Below are 19,975 nucleotides of genomic sequence, written 5' to 3'. Positions count from 1 at the left end.
AAAATAAAATCAAGAGAAAAACTGGTGACAGGGGTATATAGTTGTCAATAGGTTTCTTATTTACAGTTTTCTTACTTACTAGAAAGATTTAAAGTACACAAAAGTTTATGGTTTTGAACATTGTAAGACTGAGTTTGAAACAGATTTGTGTACAAATTATGAACATGTAATTGCTAAAAATGTATAAACTTTTATTGGAATTTGAAACAGAAGAAGAATGTATGATAAAGTGGGCCAAAAATTTTGGTTATAATATACAGGTGGAACAATGGGAAAATATGTGGTCGAAAGGACTGAAATTTATACTATGTTATAATCTTAAAGAGAATTTTTATAAAATGATGTACCATTGGTATATATCACCAGAGGAATTGTCTAGAATGTATAAAGGCACTTCAAATTTATGTTGGAAATATGAACAACAAAAAGGGACATTTTAATTATGCTTGGTGGACATGTAAAAAAGCTAGAAATACACACACTTATTGAGAGGATTTTAAAGATTAATATACAACTCAGACCAGAGGAACTTTGGGGGGAATTGGTGGACAAACTGTTGGAGAAAAGTCATGGAACTTTGCTTTTGTATATGATAACTGCAGCAAGATTATTATATGCACAAAGATGGAAAGATTCGGCATTACCCACAATGGAGGAATGATTGGTGAAGATGATGGAACTTGCTGAGATGGCTAAATTGACTTCTTTGATCAGAGAAAAGACAATATATATGTTTATTCCTGACTGGAAACCCCTTGTGGACTTTTTGTGTAAAACAGAAAAAAAAAAAGGAACTTAGGATTTATGGTTTTGATGATTAGATAGATTATAGAAAGTAGAGAGTCATGTTGTAACCGTAGAGTAAGAGGTAAATTTATAACTGTACTTATAACTGCTGTAAAGAAGATCAGAAGCCACTTCTTTGTATCTTTTCATTTTCTTATTTTTCTTTTACTTTTTTCCCCTTTCTTGCACTTTTGATTTCTTTTTTATTGCTTTTTCTTACTTTATATTAATTTATATTAGTTTTTATCTTCCTTTTTAATTTTTTTAAATAAAATTATCTTGTTTTTTAAAAGATAGTTTCAATTATCTTTGTTGTTTTCTAGCTAGTTTCAAAACTAGGCTAGAAAACTGCAGCACTTGGTTTCATCCTCAACCCCTTCCATTTCTCAGCACATTTCATTGGCCTTCTTTGATTCATTGTTCCCAAAGTTTGTGTCAATGTCATCTCTCTTCCTTCTTTTTAAAAATAGAATAGGTAGCCTTATGCCCTTTCAGAATAAAACAGGTAGTTCTTTTGCCCATTTAAAAATGAAACAATTAGCTCTTATGTGCTTTTAATCATTTTCATTAACATTTGTTCTAGAGTTTTACAGTTTTATAGTGTTCAGCATCTCTTGCTTTGTCAGCCTGGAAAAGCAGCGAGACATGGAAAAAAGCTTGCTTTGCAGGGCACAAAATGGAAATACGTGACAAGTGACAAAGAAAGAAGTATTTTTAAGATGTCATCCATCCTCCCCAAACAATTCCTCCAACCCTACTTCAATCATATATTGTACATCCAGCCTGCAGAAAAAAAACGAGCCACTTTTTAATGATTTTTCTCCTTACTGGATTTTATGCAGTTAGGATGAATGCAGTGGGGAAAACTCTCTGATTACAGATAGATCCACAATATCATTTGGACCTTCTATAGCCTTTTGGAATGACAGCAGCCTGGTCTGGAAACACCTGATTAAAAAATTCTTGACATCTTTCATTTTATGATGGTGCAGATTGGAATATTTGCAGAAACAGAACAAGAAAATAGACTAGTCTCTGACATCAAATCAAAAGTAATGACTTGCAAGAGTTTAATTTGGGTTACTAGGAAATGCATAAAGTTTAATTAGTGTGTGGCTGAGGGGAATTCAGCAAGAAAAGTGCTGTCAAAAGCTATTCCTGTGAAGCATAATCTACAAAGCACGCAGCTTAATTTTGTTGTCTGTATTGTACTGAGTTTATGCCAAGTCATACAGAAGTGCTTCAAACCCTTACTTTGTGTTTCTACAGTTGGCGTTCAGATTTTCTGTTGAGAATGCTTGGATGTGATCCCCAAAGCCCATTAAGAAGTTACTCCTAGTCTCAACTGTTCCAGAAAAACTAAGCAGAAGTTTTCCCTGACATAACATTTTTATCGCAAATGTTCCCAAGAGTTATTATTGGAAGTCTTTTTATATGACTCCTTGAATTACTTAAACTTTTGAACGTGATGTTTGAGGGATTGAATTATTTATCAGGGAATTGTAGGATTTACTAAAGAACCTTTTATGACCTATAAATTGTTTATTGAACTCTTGGAGGCATCCTTCTGTGCCATGGTAAGGATGGATATGACTCTTAAGTAATATTTGTAGGAGACATAGTAATGGTAGAAATTTCTTGCATGGGTTGTTTCTATTCAGTCTTTCTTGTACTTAACAATTAAAAAAAAAAAGCAGTGATTTTTTTCTCTATTAATTGCCCTTAGTAAGTTGTACTAAACAAAAGGTTCTACTTCTATATAGCAACTGGTACCTTGCTGGCAAAAAATGTGAAGCAGTGCTGATAGCAACATCAGCAGGTTCAACAGAAAAAATGGTAATTTTGGGTGGTGAATGGTTTGGTCTTTTTTTTTCCCTCCAGGTAAGCTAATAATAAACATCTTGAGCCTCTGGGGAACTTAAAATATTTATTTGCTGTAAAATAAGTTAACAAACAAGCCCCTTCCAACTTCTCAACAATTAAAACCAGGCCAAATATTTCAGCCCATTCATCTCTTGACCTGATTGCTACACCATCTGCCGTTTGCTGATTATATGGTGATAATATCAAGCACCCAGGTGGAAAAAGTTGCCTAAATCATGTGTCAGATGTTGAGAGCTTCTGAAACATATGTTTTCCCTAGGTCATGTTTTCTAGTGCACAAGTAGTTAAGGACTCTTAGCCAAATGTGGAATGGAATACCGTAGGGCATTCCTGTGATGTGGTAACTGCACATTCTGGAATAAAATGGAGACTTGGCCCGCACCCCTATTTGTTTCAAGGAACCTCTCACAATAATAGCTGTGGAGCAAAATTTATTTGCTGTGAAACAATGCCTCTTTATTTTCCATAATTCTTTGCTTTGTCTAGATGCTATTTAAGTTGGCTTCCTCTGTTTTAAAATGAATATTTCTTCTACAATATTCCAGAGAAGAAACTTATGGAAAACTCTGGTTTCCTCTGGAGTAGTTCACGCTGCTTAAGAGGCTGGCATGAGGAACTTCCTCAGAAATTAAAATTCAATTAACTAATACATTATCCTTTGTTTTTCCTGCTAGCTTTGTTATTGTGAATACTAATTAATCAAATTTTTCTCTATCTTTATGATTCCTAATTAAAAAAATATCTTCACTTTCCCTCAAGTCACAATTCTAAGCTTGGTTTTGATTGTTGTGTAAGTGCTAAATTTATTCATATGAATGATTTTTGATTCCAGCAATCTAGCAAATTCATATTACAGTGATAATTGCTAGATCCTCTCATTGTGCCTAATAATTTGTCAGCTTGTGGGGCCATGATTAGTTAAAGCTTACTTTTTTTTCCTGTCTGTTGAACTTTATGCCTCTGGTTATCCATATGAGTTAATTATACCCCATATTAGTTAATTACAATGATTTTTTTTCAGTTATCTGTCTAGAGCAGTGTTTCTCAACCTTGGCAACTTTAAGATGCATGGACTTCAACTCCCAGAATTCCTCAGCCAACATGGGAGTTGAAGTCCACACATCTTAAAGTTGTCAAGGTTGAGAAACACTGCTATAGAGGATACCAAATATCAAGTTGTTTTAGTTGCTGCTATAGTAGATGAGCCCATAATGGTCCTTACAGGTAGTCCTCATTTAGCAACTATTTGCAGTTACGATGGTGATGAAAAAGTAACCAATCCTTGCATTTACAGCCTTTGCAGGTCTGTAAAGAAAGGAAAGCTGAAATAAGTTCATAAACACAGTCGTGGTTTCACTTAGTGGCTGCTTTGCTTAACAACTGACTTGCCAGTCCCAATTGTGGTCATTAAACGAGGACTTCCTATATTTAGAGCTCTGGGGCTATTTTGTTCTCCACATGGAATTGCTCCTACATAACATTTCTGTTCACTTCAATTGTGGGGGAGATAATATTTTAGTAGAAGTTTCATGTGTATATGCAGTGAGGGCCTAGTTCCCTGTGCATGGGAGCTACCATGTCCTTTGCCCAATCTGGTAATGCTAGGACTACATTCCCCAGAATTCCTAGCCAGCATGGCCATGGAAATATCCCCTAACATTGTATTTTCTTCCCATTCTCACCAGCATTCTAAAAAGCCTCATTAAACAAAAATGTACTTAGTGTCTACTTTTCAATAGACCCTTATTTAAGGTATTGATTTTTCTTAATGTTCCAGTTTCCTTCAAGGTCTCCAAACAGCAAATAGGATTGTCTATCTTCCCATTTTACAACAACCTAGTAAAACAGGTTTAGATTTAGTCTGGAGTTATCTATAAGTTCCATGGTTGAGTTGAAGCTAAATTTGGGTCTCCCCAGTTTTAGTCCAATGTTACAATGGTGTTCTTACACAACTGATAAATCTCATGTGACAGTGGTACAGGTATTCCCCACTTTAAGAATGAGTTCTGTTCCCAAAGCCTGTCCTTAAGTCAAATTTGTATGTAAGCTGGAACAGTATTATTGTATAATACTATATAAGTAGTATTGTGTAATGAACTAAAATCATTGTGTATTTAACTCAAATTTTGCTACTATAGGCTCTGTTCTTAACTATGGGTTATCCGTAAACCAGGCGTTCTTAACCCCGAGGACCACCTGTATTACATGGCAGTGTTTACATCTTTTGTCTCTGAGCCAAATGAAAGAGAATATGTGTAAGTGGACCAGGGCCAGCTTTAGGCTAAGGCTGAGTAGGCACTACCCTAGGGTGCCAAAGCTTAGGGGCCACCACCGCCTCTCCTCCTGAATCATTCTAAACATGTAAATGCACCTCTTTGCATTGGCAGGAGGTGGCGCCATATTAGCTGGCACTGGAGTGGAGACTATTAGAATTGTGTCCTGTTTGGGGGCTTCCCCATGGCTTCTGATTTGGACTGTGAGCACAGAATGCTGGAGGAGATGGGTCTTTGATTTGAACTAGCATGGTTGTTACGCATTGCAATTTGCATGAGGGACTCAATGTCAAACCCAACCTATTCATTGGAGTATCACTTCATCCATTTTCAGCGGGGTAGTGGCCAGAGAGTAGTACTACAGTTCTATTTTTATTAGGGCCAAGTAGATTCCATGTGAATCTGATATATCTTATAAAGAAGCACTTGGACTTATCTGACCTGATTTTGCCTGAGCTGGTCTCATGCTGCCTAGTCACCATTTGCTTCACTTGTCAGCCTGCTACCTCTTACCTTGTCAATCCCACTGCTTACCTACACTGCTCTGTCACAGAATGGATAGCCCTAAGAGTCTTCTGTTTTTCAGGAGGTCAGGCAGGGCCAGATTAAGGCCCACTGATGCCTGAGGCACAGCCCAAGAATGGTGCCCCTCAGCCCTTCCGTTGCTTAACTGACAATATGTTAAGACTCTGTAAGTGCTGAAGGTGAAATAAGAGTTTAAACATTGAGTTTTCTTCCAGGCCAGACCCCGCAACTATATTAAATATAAACTTTTAAAAAATTGTATTTATTTAACACTAAATAGCAGTAAGCAATATAAGCAAATTATTTGCTTATAACTAGGGCAACAGGAAAAATGCAAATTTTCAACACTTTTTACTGCATTTTTAATAAAACTGTTATAAGGGAAAAATGCAAATGCAAAACTTTATTGAAAACTATTTTTTATCAGATCTCGCAAAGATGGTAAGGCAAAATAAGTTAAGGGCATGATAGCTAGGAGAAAGAACGCTGTGGTGCCCCTCTTCCCTTGGTGTCCTACCCACATGATTAATTTGCTTAATGGTAAATCCAGGGCTGAGGTCAGAGCTAGGTAGGGCAATGCCAATGTGGCCACCAACCTTCACTGTCTTTCACCAGGCCCCCTGGCCCACTCAATAGTAATTTTGTTAGGCTCTTTTAATTAAAACATAAATAGGAGGCTGCAAACCAAACAACCAGATTGTAGCATCATTTTCCTTTACAATAATCTTTCGTATTCATAGGTGGCTGCATTGTTTGAAAGTGCCCATAAGCTCAACAAAAAAAAAAGCATAGGTAGAACGTTTGCCTAGTGATTATGTCTATAATGGCAGCCATTTTTGGAACAAGCATGTTCTTTCCTGTGGAAGGCATTTTGTGAGAGCACCAACAATATGCTTTCAAAACTCCAAACATATCTGTTAGCCTGCAGAGGTCACTGAAAAACTCCTCTGAATGCAGATAAAGTTTCTTGGTCCTTATTCCATTCTCAAGGAAGCATTCGAAGCAAATCTCTCCATAATTAGTGGAGGCCCCAATTTAACTGAGTTTCAGTGGAGAACTTTGACCTCAATCTTTGATAGCTAATGACAATCCTGTAATGTGATGTAGAATATTCTGGAGGTCCTGAATGTAGATTTTGAATGTGGAATTCACTGCTAGCCAGTTTTAATCTATGCAGTATATGTATTATAATTGCATTTCTTAAAGAATGTCTTAAAGTTAACATGTTTTTTAAAATTGACAGAGCTGTAAGGATAATAAAAGTCATGAATGTATGGGTATTTTATGAAAATGTTTAATTCAACTGTTTCTTTGGAATGTAGTAGTCATTGTCTGCAAATTTAAATTACAATTCAATCCTTCTTTTTCTTTTAATGCTACTCAGTGTCCGAGAATACAAACGTCATTTAAAGTTAAGGCTTTGCTGTTCATTTTGAAATAACAATTTAAAAGTGTCATATTGTCATAGAAAATAAAAAATTTCTGTAAAAAAATTTGCACAAAATTTATAATGATACAAAACATGAAGCAATAATATACCAGTAAAATGAAATCATTTTACTACAGAAGAAATTTTATAGGTTTTTTTTGATAAAGAAAAAAATATGTTATTTTACACTTTCAAAATTATGAAACAATCTAAAACAATATAAACTGAACATTTTGTAACACTGCCTTTACAAATTAATAACTTTATAAACATATAATTCTTAAATATATTTATCAGTGCAAGAATTTTTTTTTTCATTTAAAGTTGCAGTATCATTTTTTTTCTTTTGCTGAAGGGCAGTTTTCATTCAATTTCTATTTGAAGAAGTCAGAACCCAGTGTTCTGCTCCAGGATTAAACAGCTACATCACTGGGGTTTCCTTATTTTGCTCATACAATTAGCATTCTGGCTAAGTTCACATACCTGCTCTGGCGTATTTGCTCAGTGCTAAAAAAAAAATGTGATCTTTGCTTTCCATGATGTTGTAGTACTACAACAGTGTTGTCCAAACTTGGCCACTTTAAGATGAGTGGACTTCAACTCCCAGAATTCCCCAGCCAGCATCTTAAAGTGGCCAAGTTTGGACAACACTGTAGTACAATTACCAGATGCCTGGTCACAGATACTCCTTTGCTTGGAGAGCAGCATTAGGATGGAATTACAAAATGAAAGGTTGCAATGGGCTATGCTTTGCTCTTATACACCGTCATCTGCTTCAGCTGACTGCCACATTTTGAAACAAATGGAGGGTGCACAGTGGTGATGCCAGATGGATTGCAGCCAAAACTTTCTCTGTTCCAGCTACAAGAAAACAAATAACTAACCCCACAGCCATTTAAACAAAATTGAAATATTTTAAAATTAGCTTAGGGATCCAGGAACGTGATCTTCCCTGTAACTAGGGAAGGGATAGAAGAAATATGCAGACCCTATTCATGCTAACATGTTTTATATTGTCAGAGGTCAGCACTTGTGTCTACTTTCTTCACGTATGTAACCAGGCCATATTTTCCTTAAATCTCACCGAATACAGTGGGACTGATTGTGAATAAACACTAACCGGACTGTATTTTTAGATGAAGAGTGTGAGACCTGTGCTCTTCTGAAACTTTTACTACAACATCAAGTCTAATTAACTTAGGTTAATGGAAATTGGAGCCCAACATCTGGACAGTCACAAATTCTCCATCTACTCATTAGTTCCTCTGATGTAGTGAAAATGCCTACTTTGGGTTCTGTACAATACTTAACACATTTGTTTGTGCTAAGTAAACGCAATAATGGTACAGATTGTACTCAACTCAAGAGTGGTGACTGGGATGGCTCACACATGTATGCTTTTCATCTGTTCTACAGTAGCATAATGTGACTACTCAATATGCCTGAACCCAAGATGCAGCTTTCATGTTATCCAGTATCAACTCAAACCCAATGGTCTTCAGTAGAGACGGTTTAGAGAATTAACTGAAAGTAATTGAAGAGTTGAATAATGAATTGATGATATCCAATGGTAATCAAAACCCAATGTTAGAGCACATCTTTATACACAAAGATTCAGTCACCAGCATCTCTAGTTTTAAAACACTTCATACAAGTAAATTAAGAAAGATGAGACTTAGTTTGAGAAATCCTGGGAACTGCTGCCTATCAGAATAGTCAGTACTGAGTTCCGTAGACCAACAGTCTGATTTAGTAGGCAGCAGATTTGGTTCATATGTGCACAAATTGTTAAAAAATCCCTTTTCAATACCAAGATTAATATTGCATCTGTTGCTTTTTGAGTTCTAGGAAGTACATGCCTTTGCAATGAAATCTGCCCCTCTTAAATAATGTTTGTACGCACTTTTGTCACAGATCTTAAGATGCCCATGTGATTAGCAACTCTAACATAGAGTCAATAATCACATGATACAACTAAAGAAAGATGTGCAGTAAAAAATTATTTGCATTTGATCTTCTCTTTGGGATAATTAACTAGTAGAGCATTTGATTACAGTGTAAATTGGATAACTTAAACAACTGATTCATGTACTATCTTTGTCAGGGTGATTTTTTTTTTCATGGTATATATTTTACTTTAGTAAACCTTCTTTGGATGACAACTCATATTTACAACAACAAGAGCAGAGTTGTTAAATGTTTGCTCTGGTGTGGCGAATACCAGCTCTTTTTAATCAAAGGTGCATTTGAATACCATGTAAAACAATGTGACAAAATCAGTTTATGATGCCCTGAATGCTTGTTATCACTTAAGATCTTTAAGACCCTGCTGTGTCTTTTGGAGATTAATTTAATTCTTTAAACATGGCTACTGTTGTCAATTTCTTTCATAGACATTACTTTTCAATCTTGAATCAGCTGCTCCTGAAAGTCAGGAAATACACAAGTTGTATAGACTGTGCTGCCTGAGTGAACGGAAGGACTGTCTGGCCCCAGATTCCCTTCTCATCAGAATGTTAAGAGTACTCATTCTGCCATATTTTACATCCAGTTTAGGATATGTTATACATCGATTTTTTTTTTTAAGCAAATCCATTACTAGCAAAGCCAATGCAGCACTATTTGTAGCAATATTAGTATGCCTCTACATTAGCATGAATGAGTCCTGCACAGAAATAATTACCCTTAAATTGGATACCTAGGATAGTAGATGGAAAAACATTCTTTGCTCTTCAACATCAACAACAAATTCTCATTGCCATCAATTTATATGAATATTCTGGACAGAATTAAAAGACTTACTTCATGGCTTACTAAAGGAGGAAAAAAAAAATAAAGATACTGTCAGATTATGCTGCTAAAAAGAAACCCAAAGTTCAACTCTGGAAGGTAACATTAAGACATTTCCCTTATTTTCAAATACAGCGATAAAAGAAAAGACAAAAATGTAATAAAATCCTTCTTTTTTTTTTTTTTTTTGCCATTACCAGCAAATTAAAGCTGCATTTTCCTTACCTTGACAGTGGCAAATGCTTATGTAACAATCTATTCAGAGACAAGAGAGGGGGAGCAAAAGAAAGCGACAGGCCTTATATTTGAAAATACATTCTGTATGAAAGAACAAGAATAGGTAGAAGGACAGGAACAAAACCGCAGCTTTTTAGAACAAGGGGTCAGCAACATTAAATTGAAAAACAGGAAGTGAAGGAATTAGCTGCCGAGTTGCCAAGATATTGTTAGCCCTTGCCTTCCCAAGGTTTGACTTACACTAAAATATACTTTCTTGTTAGTCAGTAGGAGTAGAACTAAGGGCAAGGACGAGAGAGAGAGAGAGAAGGATGGAGAGAGACAAAGAGGGAATTAATGTTAATCCAGTGAGGAGCAATACAACAAAAAGGCACTTGAGAGGACATAAACTAGCCAGTGCCAAGGACTTTTGCTTTGTTTTCGTTACAGTTTGATGCAGGACGCTTGGTTTGCCAGTTATTTGTAGGTGATGGCACGTATCTCTTGTATGGAATTCACAAGCACAAAAGTGGAGTACAACACTGAGAAACACCAATAAATTCTGACCGTATTGCTTGGTTAACAGAGTTGACACACTATACCAGTACTGACCATACAGTACTTCCCCACCCCCCAAAACAAACACCCTAACCCTCCTTTGCCTATGCACAACACAAGCAATTATACACAAATACAGTATCAGGAATCCATGAAGTCGCTGTTACTCTGATATTCTTCCTTCTGGGCACTGAGCTACAAACAGGATGTCCATCCAAAGGACTCCTGCCAAAATACATGTTTTGACAGCATCTTGGATTTTTGCACAGTAAAAAAATAAAAGGACTTACGGGCCCAGGGTGGGGTGGGGAGACAGAAGGAAAGAAAACAAAGCAAGGAGGGGCCAAGGGAAGAAGAAAGAAGAAAAAAGGCAAAACCAAAACAGAACACCCCTCTTAAGTCAATCATACTTGGTCTCAACACCAGCATTTGAATATTTCAAATTAAAACAGAAACAGAAGAAGACTGTACATGATTCAGATTGTTTAACACAGATTGTTGTCCATGTCTTAGTATATCTGTTACACCCACTGAAGCTCCTGAGAAAGGCCTGGTTCAGCGTCTTCAACGCAGTTTTCAGCCTGTACAGTAAAAGGAGATCCACAGTTCCCCAGCATAAGCTAGCTATATGTCTTTCTGTCTCAATTGTTTGAAATGTTTAGCTCCTCCTCCTCCTCCTCCTCTTCTTCCTCCTCCTCTATCTTCATGCCTCTGAGTAAGTATTCTGTGTGTTCAGTTTATCTTTTTTTAATTTCACACCATCCACAAGTTCAAAATTGTAGTTCTCCAGTGCAGATAAGTTCCTATCAGACATGCCATTGTGCCAACAGGCGCAGTACAGAATGACGCCACAGATGGCCCCCAGAAGCACACCCAGGGCACTCATAGCGATGATGGTGATGAGAATGGGGTCAAGCGTTTTCAGCACGTTGCCTGGCTTTCTGGAGATGTTGTCATTATAAGGCTCCCCATTTTCACGGTAATCAGGAGTAAATCCTATACAAGGAGATAGAGAAATCATGGGATGACAATGTACCCAAAGCTGGGTAAACAGGACCCAGTAAGGAAGAAAGGAAGATAGACAAACTTGGGTGGAGATGTGGGGAAATGCTGTAAGTTTATGACTTAAACTGGTCACTGATTCTGACCAATTGGAAACCTCTTTATTTCTCAGCATTGTTGTACTGTGTGTGTGTGTGCATGCGCGTGTGTGTGTATATACAGGTAGTCCTCACTTAACAACAACATTAGGGACCGTAAAATTGGTAGTTAAGTGGGGTTGTCATTAAGCGAGTTACCACGTGACTGGACCCGATTTTATGACCAGTTTTACGATGGCCATTAAGCATACCACCATGGTCGATAAGCGAATCATGTGGTTGTTAAACGATTCCAACTTCTCCAATGGATGTTTTTTGCTGGAATTCGCTTAACAACTACATGATTTGCTTAATGACCACGGTGATTTGCTTAATGACTGTCATAAAAAGGTCACAAATTGTGATCATGTGACTGTGGGAGGTGGTGCAACAGTTTGCAATGGTCATAAGTGCGAGTACAGGTTGTAAAGCAGGCCATCATAACTTTGAACTGTCGTTAATCAAACAGTCACTAAGTGAGGACTACCTGTGTGTGTGTGTGTGTGTGTGTGTGTCTGTATTTCTTAATATCTAAGAATCTTTATATATTTTTATCCACATGTAGGCACTAAATTTAGTGTCTAAAATTTAAGCATTAAATTAAGGGGCTGATTTTTGTTTCTGTTTTTCACATTTTATCCATGCCCTGGAAGGACAGTTATGGACTACGTTGCAGAAAATGCTTTTTATCTCCAGTTCCTCATCATGGAAATAGGGAAGTCTTTTTTCCTGTCTCCAAGAGCTAGAACAAATTTATCTTTGTCTTTGTCTTGATACGTAAGACAGGAAGACTAGGTAAAACTCAAATTGTACAGCAGTTTAGAGTAGTGCATTGCAGAAAAATTCTACATTTGATTTTGTGAAATAGAATTTGCTTCCCTGCCCCCTCAAAAAAGAAGAATATCCTGTCCTTCGTTATACAATAATCTCTCCAGCAAACTGCAGCCTCTCCCAGTTTCCATTAAGTTAAATTCCTTGAACCCCTTTTCAAGTGTCATTTCAAGGCTGGGAAACAGGCAGCAGGAGAAACTTCAGAATGATGGAAAGATGCGTAATCCTAGCAATAGTCTCTCTGGCATCTCCAAAGTAAGTTCAAAAAGATCATCAAGAGTACTTTGAAATAAACTCTTAAGTACCCTGAGAATAACGCAGAATATTACAAAAGCACTTTTTCAGAGGAATAGATTTTTCCAAAATTTGCACATTGGATTTCAGCACTGCATCAATATAAAGAAATCTACAAAAATCCTCATCTACAGCTAATGCAAGAGTAGGCAACTATTAAGAGATATATCCCCTGAGTAGTAAGCTGTTAAGGGTTTCCGTCTAAAGCTGGGTGGAGCTGAACCAAGGGATAGTAGCGCTAGGGGTAGTAGTAGTGGAGCCACTCATTTTCTTCCTTTCTGATTTATTTAATCTTTCTCTATGAAGGTGCAGGCAGCTGGAAAAAACAAATTTTAACAGATGTCTGCCCCTGTCTGTTTGCAGAGAGATTTTGAAATGGCTCCTTTGCTAAAGGCTTAGGAACTAGCAGTACAGTTGATGTAAAAGGCTTTAAAGGTTCAGGTTTGAGAATTCTAGTTCTAGGTGATTGAGCAATGGTCTTGAGACCCTCTGAATGCTATGCACAAGCGATTTAGGAGACTTTGAAAATGCATGTTAGGAAGCTTTGTATCCATTCAACTTTTGCCCCCTTTTATTCTAACGCAATTTTGGGAGATTAATTGAACTTGCTCTGAGGTTTGGGCTAGTATATATTCTGTAAATTGCCAATAATCAGTTGGACTTGTTGCAGTTTTGTTCTCTAATGTTTCTTCCTGAAGAATAACAAGCTTGAGTTAAAAGTATTGGGACCTGTCTCCAGGCCAGATGAAAGGAAAATACGTCCTTGTTTTGCCACCCTGTACAATGCATTCTACTCATGCAACTGCTGATGTGTTTGGAACATGACTATTTTGGTAAAAACAATGTAAGCAATGGATAATGATGCTTTTGGTGTACCTGCTATGTCCTAAAAAACTAAGCCTAACCCTCACCCTATTACTGGTTATTATATTATCTGCTTTTATTCCTCTCCTACATTAAAAAATGCAAAACATTTAAACAATATCGATGTGTTAGTAATAAACTCTGTATGACTTTATAGAATGGGTCATCTATATAAGGTGGATGGACTCAGTGACAGCGGTGATGGGTGCACCATTGGAAGAGTTGAAGGACCAGGTTAGGGATAGATTGTCATGGAGCAAATCTATCTATGTGATTACTAAGAGACAACTCCGACTTGATGGCACAATCAATCATCTATATAGGTTAAAATAAATTCAAATTATGCTAAGATTCACATGAAAATCAAGTTAATTTTTAACTAAAGCATATTTTACCTGTTTGATTAATATCTGGCTCTACTTCAACTATTTCATTCCCTGTGTCATTTGATTCTGTTGAGCAAAGAGAATCGACATTGATTATTACAGTGACAAATACTGACTGGTTATCATGCTGGCAATAATGATGTTGAGAATTTTTCTTCCTTCTCTAAGCATAATTATGTTGGTTTGACAGAGCTGTTCATTAACTTGATTCTCCAAAATTAGCAAAGAAGACAAAAAGTCCTCTCTCTACCATAACATGGCACACTTTTAGAGTTATCAGCAGGAGATTTTTGTCTCTGAGAAATGAAAATCCATACATAAAATTATCATGTTTCATTCATTGCATTTATAATCTTGGAACCCAATGCTATTAATCAGTCATAAGTATCCTTTAGCCATGAAAAATAATTATGTTAACTGCAGTGCAAATATAAGGATTTTAGAACAGAAATCTGCTGCTTAAACTCTTCTCTGATAAGATTTTGACCTGAATGACCAAAAGCATGTGAAATTAATTTCAAAATTAGCCTATAGACAAGTTTAGTGTCAATCTTTATACTCACACTTTTGGCTAAACTATTGGGCATTCTGTTGTTCTTTTCACAGTCCAATCAGAAGCTTTCACCTTTAATAATTTTGATTGGTTTTAACTTTGTAATGTTGGGTGGCTTTATTGTACCCTATTCTGGGACTGGCAGGGATATCATAGGATTGCAGCCTCACCAACTAAAACTTTCATGACAAATCAACTTAGTTTCATTGCAATCAGATGGTAGACCGAGTTAGAAGAAAAGAGCTTTGTGTCCAAACCCCTGGTCACCTATGAAGCTTGCTTAAGCTTACTTAAGCTATACCCTGTGCAAAATCAAGCATGATTAAACTCATTGAAATCATCTAGTTTTGCACAGGACTAGGCTCTTGGGGTAACTTGTTCACAAGAGATGTACAAAAGATACATGGTAGGAAAAAAATACAGGTAAATAATTAACTACTGACAACATAGGATCCAACATCTATTAATGATATTGCTATAACCTGTACGTTATATCTAGGTATGTTCCCTGGCTTGAGTTGGATATAAAAAAGGTGGAAATAATAATAATAATAATAAACCACCACCACCACCACCACTCGAATTCATAGTGTTCTGTATGGTAGGTTAGATAGTTGCTAGCAAATCATACTTACTTCGACATTCTTCCTGTGTTATGTGGCTGTCAAAGTTAATATCATCAACTGCAATTCCTCCATTTCCCTTTCCTATTTCTCCTTCCACCATTACCTGGTAAAATTAAATTGCATTGTGCTGGTTAAAACTCTAACAGCCAGAACAAAGACTAGTTACTGACATTTTAAGCAGGCATGCATTGAAGAGACCAGTCTTCTGGTATCTATCAAGGCTCAAGATGTCATACAAATGTATCAGTTTATGAGGGAACAACCAGCACTCCAAGGGGCATGAAGGAAGGAGTGGTAGAAGTGCGTGTGATAGAAAGGGTCAAAAAAGAAAGCAGAGGGTCAGCAGGACACCTTATATTTTGCATGCAAGAGGTTCCAATTCAACCCTTTCCTAATTAGCATTTAAAATGAAGATTCTGACTGTGAGGTTTAGAAGTCTAAATTTTAATCTTAGCTAGCACAGCAAAGAAAACAAGAAATTGGTCTTAATATTAATAGAGCATATTCATCGATGTAACACAAACAACAAGCAAGGAATGCAGCATGCTTTCTGATGCTGCAACTAACCACCGTTGACCCTGAGGCATAGAAGCAAAGAAGAAGATATGAGGCTAAATCTGCCGAGCGTGAAGTTGGCCCCCCTTATTGCAATCAACAGCATGTTCAGTCGGGAGCTTCTCAGTGAGGCAGATCAGGGAAACAGAAAAACCAAGCACCAGCCTCAAGGTTCAGGTCCAGGTATTTGCCTCATTAGTGATGTAAGATTGGGGGCTAGACTATGTAATTAATTATGCGCTATCGATTTGCATGTTCTCTCTCTGTTTCCAAGTAATCCTTGCTCACCTAAGCTCAGGGTTCCCACTTTGCTTTGCCTGGGGCCCAGTGATCACTCCATGGGTATCTTAATCAAGCAAATCGAACTCAGATCTCTGTTGCTCTGGTTCTCATTTTAGTGCAGCAGCTTTTTCTCCATGACAGACAACTTAACGTGGGACTTCAATCATGCACAGTGCATGTAATGCTATTGAGCCCAATCCTTTTTATGCTCAAATTACTTGGCCTACCTGATAATGTTTCACAGATTTGTGGAGAAGAACCCGACCTTCCTTCCAGCAGTTTCCCTGATTTCCACTTAGCATCCATAAGACCCGATCGTATACTTTAGGGGTGTGGTACCGCAGTTTGATTCTTAGCGTGCCGACGTGAGGGCCCGACATATGATACCAGAAAGTCATGCAAAGTGCAGAATTTTGCAGGTTGATGATGGGGCTGATAAGGCGGACAATTTTGCCTTTCTGGTTTTCATCAGCTTGGGAATAAATAAAATTGCCATCTCCTATTGTGACAAAACACTGCATTAGAAACAATGACCCAGTTTTGACTCCCTTTAATCTGATAAACCTCAAGCATTACAAGGTGTACAGGCTTCTTCTAAAAAGCTGCAACTGAACAGTATATTGAGAAATATTCTGGCATCTATGGGTATGCCTTTCTCCAATCTCCACCAAACTGAAATTTGTTAAGGCACGAATGTTCCCGATTTATTAAATGTTAAGGCATCATTTTGGTAACAGCGTGGATAGATTATCATGAAGGAATGGGCGGGGTAGTAAAGTGGAGATATTAAAACATGTTTCTGCCCAAGTCAATTTATCCCATCCGCTTTCTATTTGTACTATATGTGTTTCTTACATGATAAAATGCTTATAAAATATGTACACATTTGAAATGCAATTCATCATAAAATATACACTTTGCATGAAGCTGTAGTAAGTCATGGAATAGGAATCCACATTAAAAAGAAGAAGAACAGATAACTCTCTCTCTCGCATTACTTTAGGAAGTTAATGTGAATTTTGGAAGTTTGCTTCCATTTGTGGATGGAATGATATCCTGAAGCATCCCTTAGCCATTGCTTCTTCTGTACTTTAAAGCAGGGGAAACCATGAAAGTTGTTGTTAATGTTGCCACCAGACCACAAATGCATGTCTTCAGATCCCCCTGGGCACTGGGAGACATAGCACCCCGTCTTCATCAGCTCCCTCCTTCTCCTTGCTGGGTAAAGCATTGGGTTTCTCTTCACCACCACAAAAGGAGAAGAACCAATGGTTGGGACAGGGAAGGAATGAGCAGGAGAGAACATGGCTATCTGGTATATTTCCAGGCCTTAAAGCAGTGTTTCTCAACCTTGAAACTTTAAGGTTTGTGGACTTCAACTATGCTGGCTGGGGAATTCTGGGAGTTGAAGTCCACACGCCTTAAAGCTTCAAGGTTGAGAAACATGCCCTAAAGGGATACCTTAGCTGCTGTTTGTGTACATCCTAGTCCAGTTGTATTGTATGGGAGTTAGCTCTTGTATGTGAGAGTGGATTTTTCAAAAGAACCCCACCACTTCTGTCTCTCTGCATCCCAGCCTGCAATTTTTGAAATAATCCTTCGCAGCTCCTCTGTAATCAACCAATTCATGTATTCATTTCCATATATTGTCAACCCCTTTTTCAGGGGAGAACGTGTCAAATGGCTCTTCTAGGTAGAAAAGTGCAGGAATAGCAACTGACTTGTTCCTTTAAACAGTGGCACCATGAAGATGAGGTTAAGCAATAACAACAACAAAAAAAAGATATCAGGTATGTTTGTGTGTGTGCATGTGCATGTATGTATGTATGTATGTACATCTCCCTGTGCATCTGTTTTCATATTATAGTTTTAGAATGTGAAAAGTACCTAATGTCTTATGCTGACAAAATCTCATTTAAGAGATGCCATTCTGCCCCACCCCAACCCTTCAATGAGAGGACAAGTTGTGCTTGTCTCCAGACACTCATGGCAAAGTTCAAATATTTTTCATTTCAAGAATATTATTGCAACTCTGGGTCAAGAACTCTGCCTTTTTTGTCTTAATTACAGCTCAACTTATGCATGCCTTTTAGATTCTGTCAGTCCTTGGCTAACATGGCTTTTAACCTCCCTTCAATGTCAGTTCTTACTGAGTCATTTCATTTTACTTTGCATCAATTTTTGCCATTATTACAGCCTTCATTTCAGCTAACTGCCTTTTGCCTAATTTGATGCCGTTTATTTGTAGAGTGCCATTCATAGTCAAAGTATTTAAAGTTTTTTCCTACCCCTTAAAACTAAATCTACTTGTCTCAAGATTCAATTGAACTGTCTCAAAATTTAAGGAGCCCAATTTCCTTGTCATTCTCATTAAGTAAAACGGGGATGGGGGTAGAAAATGGAAATGGGGAAGAGAGGTTCATTTCTAGTACATCTGACTATCTACATAAATGAAAAAAGGGAATGAATAATTGAGACATGGGTCACAATGTCACCCTTTGTTCAGAAGGTTTTTGCCCTGAGAAACAAGTAGATAGCAGGCCTCAGATCTTACTATACAAGGATTCCCACCTGATAATGAGGCTTCTAAAAGCATCTTTAGAAATAGCTGAAGTTAAGTGTTCTTGCAAGCTTAGGAAGATACATGTACACTTAAAGGCACCAGGAGGACTGTGTACAGTAATTAAATCTAGTAATTCTAGGACAAGATTTGAAATGGTGCCATCCTTTTCATCAGTACAAAGCTGAATTAACATAAATGTTCCCTAGCAAGTCTTCTATTTTAAATGCAATATTTATTTTTTCCCACTTGTCACTGGATCACTTGTTAACCCTACTTTACCTGTGTGGTCCTGAATGGGCCCTGTTTTGCTGGTGAGGACGGCCCATCTCAGGTCCAGCTGGCTATCGTGTTCCCAGCGACAGATTGACTTTTGAGAACTGTAGCCAAATCCACAGTTGAAACCATATGCTGGAAGTTCTTCAGTAATGGAGTAGTGGATGGCTGAGAGAAAACAAGATGTAATCTGTTAAATTATTGTTGTACTTTAACTTCTTTTCAAAAACGTATCTAAAGATGATTTTATCAAACAGTCAACTTATGCTATGTTCCTCTGACATCTACCCCCGCTGACATACATGCAATGATTGGCATTAAATAGCTGAGTGTTGTGCTTGAGGTGTGTGTGTGGGGGGGGAGTCAATGAGCTTTCCACCAGTTTTTACATTCCCATAATGTCCCAATATGGCATTGGTCCAAGTCATTGTAGTAAGATGGAACAGACAGCTTCTTAACAGTAAAGCAATTATGGCAGAACAGTAAGGCTAAGGTCTCACTCAACACAGAAGGCCCTAAAGCATTGTAGAACTGGCTTGTCCCATGTTGAAATAAATGGAGTAATGCATACAATCATCTAAAGCAATGTTTCTCAACCTTAACATCTTTACGATGTGTGCTGGCTGGGAAATTCTGGGATTTGAAGTTCACACATCTTAAAGTTGCCAAGATTGAGCAACACTGATCTAAAGAACCCACTTTATGAGGCCATTAAGCCTGAAGTCTAAAATTACCTAACTGCAGCATGGCTCCTAAACTGCTTGGTATGAACCAGGGATACGCGGGCATCAGTGCCAGGGGAGACTGCTAGAGCAGAAGCTCTTCCACATCAGCCAGAGGAATGGTGGGTGTTGCATTGTTCGAGAGGAAGATTTGGGGAAAAGAGTGCAAAGTCTCCTTTTGCTTACATAGCAATAAATTATAGTTTTGGTGATGCATCTGAACCTGGGCCATATGAAGCTTTTCCCCACTTGCACTTAACCATGGCATGAGAAATGCCCAAGCCTTGGACGCACCCGTATAAAATACAGCACCTTTACCGTCACTGGGCCTGGAACAGAATAGGGATCGTCAATGGAGCAGTGAATTCTATGCTGGTATATCTTCCTGCCAGCTCAAGAACTGGTGGATGGTACTAACTCAGCCAT

At 37.7% G+C, this 19,975-nt stretch overlaps 1 protein-coding gene across 5 annotated transcripts in view; it reads right to left on the bottom strand.

The window, feature by feature from the left end:
• Positions 1-6,732: 6,732 nt before the first annotated feature.
• Positions 6,733-19,975, bottom strand: part of NRP1 (neuropilin 1) — a 156,810-nt gene continuing 143,567 nt past the window's right edge. For all 5 annotated transcript variants that reach the window (XM_088150053.1, XM_088150055.1, XM_088150054.1 and 2 more), the window contains 5 exons: positions 18,834-18,995; positions 16,219-16,490; positions 15,164-15,257; positions 13,985-14,041; positions 6,733-11,457 (listed from right to left, as the gene is read on the bottom strand). In XM_088150053.1, the coding sequence (XP_088006179.1) occupies positions 11,165-11,457; positions 13,985-14,041; positions 15,164-15,257; positions 16,219-16,490; positions 18,834-18,995 (878 nt within the window). In that variant the 3' untranslated portion in view covers positions 6,733-11,164. The remainder of the gene's footprint in view (positions 11,458-13,984; positions 14,042-15,163; positions 15,258-16,218; positions 16,491-18,833; positions 18,996-19,975) is intronic.

The sequence above is a fragment of the Python bivittatus genome, unplaced genomic scaffold (assembly GCF_059951505.1).
Source record: "Python bivittatus isolate LINGU-HERP-01145 unplaced genomic scaffold, Pbiv_v1 ctg000610_np1212, whole genome shotgun sequence".
Taxonomy (NCBI): domain Eukaryota; kingdom Metazoa; phylum Chordata; class Lepidosauria; order Squamata; family Pythonidae; genus Python; species Python bivittatus.
The sequence above is the reverse complement of the archived record's forward strand: the minus strand, read 5'-3'. Positions and strand labels throughout refer to the sequence as shown.